Source organism: Pleurodeles waltl, chromosome 10 (assembly GCF_031143425.1).
Source record: "Pleurodeles waltl isolate 20211129_DDA chromosome 10, aPleWal1.hap1.20221129, whole genome shotgun sequence".
Taxonomy (NCBI): Eukaryota; Metazoa; Chordata; class Amphibia; order Caudata; family Salamandridae; genus Pleurodeles; species Pleurodeles waltl.
This window is the reverse complement of record NC_090449.1, coordinates 857,750,059-857,762,864: the sequence shown is the minus strand read 5'-3', so window position 1 is coordinate 857,762,864 and position 12,806 is coordinate 857,750,059. Positions and strand designations below refer to the sequence as shown.

Sequence of the window (12,806 nt, the reverse complement as noted above, 5' to 3'; positions counted from 1 at the left end):
ATGTAGTGCATCATTTAGATTAGCGAATCTAAGACAGATGGATGAAAAAGTTAACGCTGTAAGTGCCACGGGCCTTCTGCTACTGTGGTTGTCCAAATCCTTTGTTGATGTTGCTAACTCGTGTAAACCATTATCCTTGACCCTTCCCTCCTCCCCCAAACTAATATGTGTTCTATTTGTGTAAGTGTGCGCGTGTAGTCTTTGTGCCTTGTTTCTGACTCTCCTGTGTTTATTATGCTTCAGACAAATTCCCCAGGGAGATTATGTAAAAAAGCCTGGAGATGCCGACTCTTTTTATAGCGACATGCCTCCCGGAGTCAGCTCAAACTCTGCATCTAGTTCTAAGAAGAGGTCTGCTTTTCTGTCGCATTTTCAGATTTCTACCTGTTCCATCACACATTATTCCATTAGTCAGAACATTTCATTATTTTGCAGCAGGTTTGATTACTTCTTCCTTCTTTGTCATATGTTAACAACAAAAGAGCATCCTTTGTTCTCTGACTGCTGGGGTTGCTTTGAAGTATGCTCTGCACTAGAGGATACTTTGAACTGTTTGTTTTGAACCTGGGTCTAAATTGATCACTTGCAAAATTGGGAGCATTTCGGAAATATGGCACATGAAAATGATTCGAAATGAAGGTCAACCTAGTTCTTCCATCATTATTGTACCATGCCTGTGCAGTCAAAGGAAAAGGTTGCTGTCATGCTTTATATGTGATTCTCGAATAAAACTGATTAAAAGTCCATTTATTCATTTTGAAAATGCGTTTACTGCTGTTGTTCTGTTTGAAGCCATCTTACTTCGCTGTCTCGCTAATGCCTCTTTCCTTCCACTGTAATTTTTATCGTCAAAGTCAATTTCTATGCGTTTTCTTTTTATTTGATAGCCCAACACGTTGACTACCACTGTTTTCATGGTTGCTGTACATTGGATTGTTTAGACCATCGAGATGCTAATTCAAGATCCGATCTCCTTTGAAAATACCAGCCCCAGCCGCTCATCTTCTTTAGCCTTCATTGAATCACACAGTCACCCTTCAAAGAATGGCCCATATGTTGATGCTTATTAGCTTTAGGACTCCATTACAAATTATACATTTGCGAAATATCCAGAAAATTGACTGAGGTAAATCTAACCAATAGTGCATATAGACGACGTTTCTTCCCATTCCATCCTTCTTGGGCACGTGTTATTTTTCTCAAATCATTTTTCATATCATCGAACTCTGCACAATTTGCCTGAACTGTCCCAGAAACAACACATTGCTGGCGTTTGGAACTGCGTAGAATACGCTTAATAGTCTTATAATATATAGCCTAGGTCCGCGCATTAATGTTCTAGATAAAAGTGAAGAACACAACATAAAAAGGTGTTCTATTGAAATATTGTAATGGCTCGCAAAATTATTGATCATGTTAATACACTGATCTGCTGTTTTCCCCGATAGGAGTCCCTGTTACCCACCCTGACCCCAAAAAGTAACCCTTACCTTGCCCAGTGGACGCTCTAATTGGTCCCTTAGTGATCACTCGGCAAATTAATATTCATGGTAGTTTGGTGATGTGCAGTTTTTTTTAATGAGTCTCTGTCATTCAGAGGGCCCCTCCCCCAAAACGCAACCCTAGCCTGGCTCGGTGTGCCCTCCCATTGGTCCCTTTGTTAAGCTATTTGAATGACTCTGCTAATGTCTTTTCACTGTGTAGTGCTCTGTGTGAATCACAATAGCAAACCAGTACTATATTTCTATCGCTTAAGGATAAATTAATTAAATTTCAGTATATTGTGGGGTTCCTGTTTCTGTGCAAGTACAATTCACGAAGCAGTATCCGCTATCTTTCCAAGGTATGCCTTACTACAAAACATTTCTAAAAGAAAACAACCCTTCCTGAGGGATAGATAGCTAAGGGCCAGATGTAGCAAGATATGCTTTTGCGATTCTGAAATTGCGAGTCGGTGCGACTCGCAATTTCAGAATCGCAAAAGCATATGCAGAACGGTGTCTCAGACACCTTCTGCGACTTGCTATGGGGTCGCAAAGACCCACCTCATCAATATTCATGAGGTGGGTCGCATTTTGCGACCCCATAGCGAGTCCCTGCACTCACAGGGATGGTGGCCTGCTGAAGTCAGCAGACCTCCATGTATGACTGCTTTTTAAATAAAGCAGTTTTTTTTTCATTTTGCAGCCCGTTTTCCTTAAACGAGTTGCAAAATGAAAAAAATACCGAAACCATTTGGTTTCGTTTTTTTCAGACTAGGCAGTGGTCCATAGGACCACTGCCTGCCCTGAAAAAATATTTTTGTTGACATTCACAAAGGGGAAGGGGTCCCATGGGGACCCCTTCCCTTTTGCGAATGAGTTACCACCAGTGTGACACTGGTGGTAACTGCGAGTTGCCTTGCGACCGCATTCGCGGTCACAAAGCAATTCTGAATTGCGATGCGAGTCGCAAATAAGAAGGGAACACCCCTTCCTATTTGCGAGTCGCATTCACAAATTGCGAGTCGGTACCGACTCGCAATTTGTGACTGTGCATCGCGGGAGGCCGTTTGCATGGTGCAAACTGCGATTTTCGCAGTTTGCGACATGCAAACGGCTTGCTACATCTGGCCCTTTGTCTTTTAAACATGGAAAGTTGCACCACAGTTACAAATAAGCAAAGTGTTTGCATGGAAATTATTAGTTCTTTGTTTGGAAAACAAGATGAGAGGAACATTCTATCTGTTGACCAATGTGAACATTAATTAATTCCTTAGTCATTTTAATACCAATTCACGTGGATACCTCGTTATGTTCTAACACAGATCAACTTATTTTAGTGCAATGTATTGTGCTTGTTACCAGTGATCCGTAAATCAACCTGTGTAGTATAAAATCATCTGGATGGGACACTTCTACAATTGTTGAATGGGAATAGGGAAAAAGTGGGGGAGGTTTTCGGAAAAAGTCTCTGAAAATTGTTTTTTTTTCTATCCAAATTTGAGAGATGCCAAGGGATGCTGCACGATTCAGCAAGAGACAAAAAGTTAATTTCCTGAATTTGAATTGGCAACCTCTCCTGGTTAAGAGTGAGAATGCACATCATTGACCCTCGGATAAATGTCAATGCATTTCTAGCCGAGCTGAGTGGAGGGTCTCCAAAGGACTCGAAACTTGGCAAACTTCACTTTGATCAGTAGTGCACACAGGCTGAAGAAACTGATTTAAATGTGCAATGCTTTTATGCACAATTCAGTGCATCCCTAACACCACAAGGGGCACAAAAAACTCGCGGGCTTATTTACAAGCCCCTCCGCCCTTTCATGATGGTCCGGTGGCGCACTCTGCAGATCCATATCTACAAAGCCACATAAGGCCACCCTGGATGGCTTTACATGTACTTGTGAATATGGAGTGCATTGCCAGCTTTAGCGCTGGTGACGCCCAGTGCAACAATGTTTGCTGGCACCCCTAATGTCGCCCTTCACCACAGATTCCCTCACTGCCACCCCTTAAAAGTGCCCTAAAGTCTCTATAGCCACCCTCCCTCAGATGCATTTATTTTTATAGCCCCACTCATACTAGTGTAGCTTGTCAGAGCACTTTATATCACAAACACATTAAACAGAGGCAAATCAATCATATGTCTGTAAATCAGTGTATAAAAAATGTTACATAAGACAGAGGACTACAAGGAGTCACCTCATCCATACTGGTAGGCAGTATAGTTTCAGAGTGCTTGATCTGGAGAAGCACAAACTCAGAATTTAAAAAGTACCACCAAAGTTGGGGGTGTCTTTACTAATAAGAATTGATTTCGACCCAAATGAACCCATTTTCCAACATTAGGATAATAAAAGACTGGGATGAATTCATAACTCTCTAACCTATACCTTGCAGTTTCCACGCAGCTCTTTGATGGCAGCTTCTAACTCACTGTTCTATCTTATATTAACATAAACTGCAAGTAGCTAAAGGATATATTCACCCACTGACCTACTACATTATATGAACACTGTGATCTGCATGGTGTACTTTCTTAGCAGCAGGCATATTAACCCTATGCACAACCTTATGATGAGTTAAAACTTTCAGCAGAGAAATCTTGATCTCTTGCCATATGGTCCATTAATGACTGGGCTTATCTTAACATTTTAATTGTTGAAAATTGCTGGAGGCAAGGAACGCAGCAACAGGTGCTTTTAAAACCATTATATACTTGCAAACACAGCACCCCCAACCAAAGTCAACGCCCTGTGCGGTCTCTTCCTGCACAAAAACAATCATCCCTACAATGCAGATGTTGCATTGTGGTGCAAGGGTGCCTGCATTGGCTTGTGCCAGCCCATGGTGCACCAGCGCAGGGAGAAAGGATTGGAATGCACCGTATGTCATCGATACAGTGCATTCCTGCCTTTTCCTTTTGACGCAGGGGAGCGTAGCAAGACTCCTTGTGGTGCTGGCCTGTGCCAAAACCTCATAAATGAGGCCCTCTTTTGTATGATTAAGCTACCCACCACAGTGCTTAATTTGTAAATAAAAATGTGCCGGTGCCCAAAGCCCTCCTCTTAAACACGCGGCTGCTGCAATTAAATGTGGGAACATGGAATACTGAGGCAGCGTAATCCTGATGCCATCTCGGGGCCTCTTCAATCCATTTAAAGCCACACCCTGCCCCTTCAGCTCACTCTAGCAGCTTTCTGCTTTCTCCCAATGTGACACTTTTTCATTTTTCTCTTCCTCTGTCTTTCCCAAATGTGTCTTGTGCTTGCAGAAAATGCTTGAGGCAGAAGAATAAGCGCCGGCCCTCAAAAATAAGTGCTGGTGCTCAGCACGGGAAACAACAAGCACAAATTAAGCACTGGCCCACCAGGCGATATTTGGTATGCATTACTGGTGGGTGTAAACTCCACAGTATCATGAGGGACATGGCATTCATACTCTGCTCTGTTTAAGAGTGAGGTCAAAGGGGATCTACCAGGCTGATTTAGGGGAAAACATTTCAACACAAATTATATTTGTAAATGGGGAGAAACAGCATAGAAGCCTTACCCTCTCATCATACCTTTCCTGCTAGGGTCGAAATCGGCTCCTCCAAGGGAAACCACCAGATTTCAGCTCGACAAGTTATGGCAAAATGGGTATTTTTTTTCAAAACTCAAGTTACAGATTACAAACATTATTCATGTGATTTGTGGTCAATATGAGCAGAAGATACAAAAGTGCCTATATATATTTCAAAGGTACTACAGGAAAAATTGTGCAATTCAGCACTGTGTCTAAATGTCATCAAATTTTGATGGGAGTAGGAAAAACTGCTGAATATTTAAAGGCTGTATTTCTATGTATTCTCATGAACATATCCTTGAGAGTACATGAATAAGATTAGCAACGCTGGGAATTGATTTTCTTTCAGTATGTTCTATCAGTGGATTCATACCATGTAAATTATTTTTCCTGTGAGGGCCCAACAAAGACCTTTTAATGAAAGCCAAAACAAAAGTTAGCATGTTAGTGCTTCGTCACATGTCCTCTTAGGCACAGTCCCAATATATTCTACTTTCACTTGCAATGCTAAACTTAACTTGCTTTTAGGTTTCTAATGAATGATTTGATCTTCATGTTTCATTGTAAAGAGTGGGCTTTGAGTCAGCCCCATCCTCATGATTGTGTTTGTCTTTCTTGGAGCATTTTAGTCCCACTTTTCTGATTGGATGATTTGTGTCCTTCAATGTTAATGTTTTGTCTTTACAGAACTCCGTGGGAGTGCATGTGTTCGCATGCCCTCTCACAACTTATTCTTCTCCCCACACCACCGGAGGTAGAGCTCTGCATGGACTTGACATCAACCCCTAGCTCTAGTATACTATCTATCTTGTTCAGTTTGTGGGGACAGGTCCTTGTATTTCCAAAAAGCTGCTCTCTTCAACCCTCTGATCAGACTCCATTTTCTCCCATTAGGCGCCACACTACACTACAGAACAAGGCAGGGACAATTGCTGCATTGTTTGCATTCCAGGGGAACTTGCAGACTCCTGCCATCTCCCCTGCTCTCAAGATTTTAGCCTGTTCAAGAGTTTAGCCTGGAAGTTTTTCCCTCCATAAACAATAACTGTATCTTTTCTGGAGCTTTTGTAATGAGACATTAAAACTCTACATGAATGTAGCATCAAACAAATATGGCGCTATGTGCCTGAAAATTATTTCATTTGCAGGTCAGATGTCTGGTGCTAAGCAGGGTTGGTTCTGATTATTTTAATGATCTCTGTCTTATCTGCAAAGATAGGTTTGCCTATAGGGAGTATTGCTGTAGAGTTGGGTTATACATCTGGGTTTTTTGGCGATGTCTATGAAGAGGAAGTTTGGGAGTCAGGTTGGCACTGATAATGCACGCTTTCTCCACCTGTGAGTTCCGCATCCCTTTGGATGCAACCACTGGACCCTAATAATAGTAATATTATTAAGATTAAAGGTGTTGTTTGGTGGAACTGCTGCTTTAATAAATAATGTCAAAGTTTAAAACAGGTATTTCCTGAATAACCTGATATATACCTGTGAACAGTACACACATATATAGCTATAATAATGTGCCCTAGATGGATAGAGTATATGCCCCAACTGTATTAGATGTGTGCGGTCTACAATTCCACGTGGGAAAAACATAGGGCCAGATTTAAGAAGGCCATAGCGCCACCTTGTGCCACATTAGCGTAATTTTTTTACGCTAAGGTGGCGTTATGTTGCCAAAAACGCAGCACCATATTTACAAAGTGGTGTAATGCGAGCATTGTTCCACTTTGTAAACCCTTGCGCCACATTATGCCTGCACCAGGCATAATGTACGGTAGTGGGGCATTCCAGCATTAGGAGGCCCAGAAAGATGGCGCAGTGGAATCTATGAGATTTCATTGTGCCATTTCTAGTGTCATCTTTAACACCTACCTAAGGCAGGTGTTAAAATGCGGTTCCCATGGTTTTCAATGGGCTTCCTTTCATTTCACAAGATTAGCGTCAATATTTTTTGGCGCTAATCCTGCAAAGCACCAAACTAGCATCAACATTTTTTATGCTAGCACCCTAACGTGCGTTTTGGTGCAACGTATCATAAATCTGGCGCAGGCGCATGGCCTTAGGGGGGCACAATGGTGCGCAAAAAAAGTGCTCCATAATGCACCTCTTTTCATACATTTGACCCTTAAGGTCTAGAATGAAATGTGTTTTAAATATAAATTTGATTGAACACTATGAATAGTGAAGATTACAACCATTCTCATGAAATATGTGAACAACCTGAGACAAAAGGCAATGCTGTGGGTGAATTATATGAAGTAATTGGGGGTTTATTCAGTGACAGGCAATACTGACTAATTCCTCTATTGATAATCAGTTAGCTTATAATCTACCTGTATAGGGCACCTATATATTAGTAGACAATGTTGGCAGCCTTTGACACATTCAGCTAACACTGCATCCTTTCTCACCTGCCTTTGTTTCTAAGTCTTAGGCTGTACTCTCGCAATGAGTAAATTAATATTTAATTTATTATTCTACCTAATTTGGTTATATAGGGAGCACCTGGAGGTGCCCTTTTGAACATCTGTATTATTTAATGTGTATCTTCAACATCATGTTGGCTTCTTGCATTGTTGTATGGTTAGATCCTTCTTTATGCAGGCAATACTCATTCTTCTTGTCTTGGGGATCAAGGTAAAACCATAGCTATGGTAAATAACTGTACTTCCGTGGTTAAATGATGTATGTCCCCTAATATGTTGAAGTTAATTCCTAAAAAATCTGAGATTTTGCTCATGTCTCCTTTATTGCATCGATGGGACTGCGGCTTCTGACCCAGGTCTGCATTTCGCTGTGCCTCCTCCGCTTCCTTGTGCAAGAATGTACAGATTACTATTCACTGTAGATTGTCCCATCATAACCACTTCAGCACAGTTAGCAATTTGTGTTCTTTTTCTTCTGGAAACACCAAAAATAGTGCTGCCCAGTTTCTCTATCCCAAACCTTTTCATGGTAGTAAATACTTTTTTATCAGCCCATATTCATTAGGGTTATAGCTTTTATCTCTGCCTGACTCTGCTATAGTTCTTCAAAGAACCATGCGGTTGAATCACATCTGTTCCACACACATGATTTCCGTACCCCTGGGTCCTTGGGTCTCTCTAATTGTATAATATTCTTGTGTGGAATGTTCATCACTGCCAAGTTTACTCTCTATCGATCCACTTTCCGCTGCAATCTGGTAACAGAGGCCTAGTTCAGTTCCCACCTTTTTCTAGGACTCAAACTACAGGGGGAGGTTGTTAGACTTGTCAGCTTTAGGGTGGTCTTCTCTCAAACCTTTTCCCCTTTTATTTGTTGAATTTGTTTTGTTCAGCTTAGGACTTTATTAGTGGGCCAATATGAAGAAAAAAATATTTGTGAATGATGAAAAATATTTATTTTAACAGTAAGCACTGCCTAGTCTTAAAAATGTTAGTTTATCATTTTTTTAACACATTGAGTTTTTCTTTAAGGGAAAAGAGCTGCATTTGAAAAAAAGGATTGCTCTAATTAAAAGCAGTCACAGACATGATGGTCTGCTGACCCCAGTAGGCCACCATCGATGTGATCGCCACAATTCCTACTGGATCTCTACCTCATTAATATTCATTAGGTAGTTCCATTTGCTCCCCTCTAGGAATCAGTATTTTGCAAACCGACCTATAACTACATAGGTCGGTTTGCAAAACAACACACTGGTTGCAAAAATTATGAAAAGTATTTTGGAACCAGTGTTTTGTACACATGGCCCCAAGTGATGAAAGGATGAATGGCTTTAGCGATGGTGAAATAGGGTACTGCTAGAAAAGGTCAGTGCCATGAGCCACTGTGAAGAAGAAAGAAGCGAGGTTTCAGAAGAGTAGGGTGTTTTACTTTCTGGATTTTCCATTAGAATGCAACTCAGTTGACAGACATCAGTTAGCGAAATGTAGCCACACAGGCTTTCAGATATTTAATTTGCCATTTGTCAAGTCTGCATATGATCCAGAAAGGGAGATACTTCTGTTCTCTCAAGTGAACATTTCACATACTCTGGGGACACTGATCATTAAGAAACCGGGATTTGGCCTCCCACATTCAAATTAAATTTTCCAGGTGTTTAGCCCCACACAGTACTCAGCCTTGTAAGTGGCAGAGGTGAGAATACAGAGGCCCTTGTTTTAGAGTGAATTTTATGCTTTTCCTCACTACTTGACTACTGTGTGCTCTGTCATGATACTACAGCTCCTCCATTTGTTTCTAATTGTGCAGTTGCCACAGGTCCAAGGAGTTAAAAAATATTAATCATTTTTCTAGGAGGTAAAATAATTATAATTCTAGGTGAATATTATATTTTGAAACAATGTGAACACTGCATACCGTTATGTTGAAGCAATTGCACTAGTGTATATATAATATATTTCTCTAGTCAATGACAGAAAATATATTTTGCAGGACCATTTATTCTTAGCCCTCTCACAAACCCTCCATTGTGGGTAGATATTGATTTGGTATCTATTCTTTGGTGAAGAATCTTCTGTTAAGATATCTGTCAGAAGAACAAATTACTTATCAGAGATAACATTCTTTCTGTGGGTACTAAGCGCAGATTCCCTACTGCCCTCCTGCCTCCCAGTGGTTGGAGCATTCTCCTTTACCACGTAAAATAAGTTGGCAAGTTAGTGATCAGGTCACTGTTTTCTACAATTCTTTATACTCCATGTCTGTTACAGAAAAGGAATAGTGAAGAAACTAATTTCAGATCACAGGGATGACACTTGTATGCTGCCCCACTCCAACGCTTCCGGGGTGGTATGGACTCAGTGCAGAGCTGCATGGTCATCACATTGCAGCACTGCTCCACATCTCTCCAGACCCAATCTCGTTGCTAATATTGAAAGGTGAGGAACCTGTGGTTAGATAGAGTATCCATCTGAAAAAGCATTCCCAAAGGGAAGTAACTTGTTTATTACTGTACTATATTCAAGAAGAAAATACTAGGCGGTGTAGAGTATAGCTTGCAGCTCTACCAACCGAGAAGAGTTTGTTTTTTAAAGCACCTGCGAACTAAAGCAGTGATGGTTTAGTTTTCAGTCAAAATGATCCAAGAGAGCACCCATTTTTTGAAAAAAAGTTCTATATCACTACACTGGACAGACAGAGAGAGCTGGATCCTAAGACATTTTTACTTCAAAACCTCAGTGCCATGTCTTTCTGAAGGAAAGTCATTTTCTCTTTTAGATATAAGAACTTGAACTAGAAAATATTTTTGCATTACTCACATTATTTTGTAAATATAATATTTATAAATAAAAGTAGCTCATCCAGACTCAAATGCCATACATCTCACACATACAGAAAACCAGATCCGGCAGTCACGCTTTCTCCTACATCACTCCTAAAACATTGAACAAGCTGCAGCTACACATAAGAGCCTCCTCCTTACTTCTTGAATTCCACAAGAAGCTGTAGACCTGGCTTTTTGGGTAGGCCCACTAGGCCCTAGGTTTGGCTAGACTCACACATGCTCAGTTCTAGGATACCCTCCCGAGTGATAGAACCCTGTGCAAATCTGAATAACATAACATAAACTAAAGTATTATTTATTAAATACAAGCACATTTTGCAGCTTCACACATCCATGGGAGTTAGATTCATGTGTGATTACTCTAATGGCATTAGAGAAATGGTGCAAACATTCTCATCACATTTTTCCTAAAAGAACAAATGCATACAATGACTCAATGATGCAACTTAAAACATGGCATGTAACTGGTGCTTTTCACAACAAAGGGCTATACATATATAATTAATTTGGTACTACAATAATACTGATCAATTGTTTACTCAAGGTTCCACAATTCTGTACATTATTTTTTCAGAGCAGGCAGCCCTAGATATGCAAAACAATCACTCTTACCCTTCATTTGAAGTAGAAGTGTGTTGCTGTCATGAGATTTGTGACTTTCCGTTCAGACACGTGGTTGCTTTTTTTATTAACCCCTATAAAATCATGAAGGAGTACCAAGAGTGATAAAATGTTAAGATGCCTTTCCAACAGGCAGCTTTTATATTTGAAAAAACAAATCCCAATGATTCTTTTGAGCTTTATACTCTTTTATAATAGGTTTTACATTCACCTGCAGTATCTGATACTTCCAACAGTCTGCTTCTCCTTCCTAACCTGTGCCACTGGTACAGGATGTGACATTCAAGCACACTCTAAATGTCTCAAGAGCAGGTCCTTGAGTGGACCCATTTAGAGTTTTCTTGGAAGGCAAGTAAAGGCTGCCGCTCCTTTCTGTCAACCTGGACACAAGAAATTATAACTGAAGTTAAGAATATCAGGAGAAGCAGTCTAAAGAGCCGAAAAAATAATCTGAAAATATGTCTCATAAGAAACTGACCGTCCAAAATAAGTTCTGGCTAGCAGGTAAAGCTTTTAGGCCCATATTTATACTTTTTTAGCGCCGCAAAAAAGTATAAATATGGGCCTTAGTTTCATACCGATTTACAAAAAAATGGCTCTTTTATTTTGTATACGGAATAAGAAAATAACACTCCTTTGTCGTCATGGGAATCTAAATCTTCAGCATGAAATAGCCAACTCCTCAGACACTTGAGTCGTTCCAACTCCCCAAGCTCTTGACACTTGTTTGTATTTTTTAAATTCTGAATGTTGAATCAACATGTTAATGATCTTGTATTTTTGAAATCCTCAATGTTGAATCAACATGTTAATGATCTGACCCATACTGTTGCTACACACCAGATGATATTTGAGTCCCCGCTGGGGCCATCAATTTGATTACATTGACATCGATCATGGGGTTACTGTCACTTTCATTTTTATACTGTGATTTTACTCTCAAGAAGGGTGTTCAACCTTGGTGTCCTGCAGGAACAGCAATTGTCTAAATGTTAACACTTTTAGCAGGGTTATAAGTAAGAATATGGACTATATGGTATCAACATATCAACAACAAAAATATCAACTTTTCATAAATATATATAAATATATAAATATTTTTTATAAAACTCATACTTATACATATTTCAATAGTAAATTAAAAAACGAACAAACATGTTTACGTTTTATAAAAAAGGTTTTCAAATATTTAAAAAATAATCTAGGTAAATATATCTAATATAAAAATATGTATTGATGATGTCATGTTGGCACATAAATAAATCAAATATTTTCCCCGAAAAATACATAGTTATATATTTTTTAATCACCCACATTTAACTCAATTGATTTAAAAAAAACAAGCACTATACAAACATATCTAATTGGAATAAAATTTTACATTATAAAAAATATTTAACATTATTTGTTTACTATACTAATAAAACATTTAAATATATTAAGTATAATCTTTTTAAAAAATCTATAAATAATAAAACATAGATATAATTGTATAAAAATACAAATCAAACAAAGTAAAAGAAAGTAAAACATACATTAATATATACAAGTCTCCAAACATTTGAAAGAAAAAAATGTGTGTGGTAGGGGAAATTTACTATCCTATTTCTAGTCCAACATTAACATGCATAAATTAAAGGCAGGCAGTTTTAATAATTTAACTCTACCAGCCAACATTATTCAAAGTACATATAATTGGACAGTGGAGGGCAGATTAACTATTTTAACTCCACTTATATTGGGGAAAGTACATTACGGTAGGGGAAAGTTAGGTTTAGTGTTCTAGCTCCAGGCCCACAAGTACTGAGGAAACTGCATGGGTTGGGGCTGGTAGATTTACTATTTTAACTGCAGTCCTACTT

The 12,806-nt window shown here is 39.3% G+C and overlaps 1 protein-coding gene across 2 annotated transcripts in view; it reads left to right on the top strand.

The window, feature by feature from the left end:
- ADAM22 (ADAM metallopeptidase domain 22) overlaps window positions 1–12,806 on the top strand; it is a 1,118,190-nt gene that overhangs the window by 1,029,754 nt on the left and 75,630 nt on the right. Inside the window, exon 27 of one of the 2 annotated variants that reach the window (XM_069211563.1) lies at window positions 244–351. The exons of the other annotated variant lie outside the window; for it this stretch is intronic. Coding sequence (XP_069067664.1) covers window positions 244–351 — 108 coding nt within the window. The remainder of the gene's footprint in view (window positions 1–243; window positions 352–12,806) is intronic. 2 annotated transcript variants of the gene reach the window in all.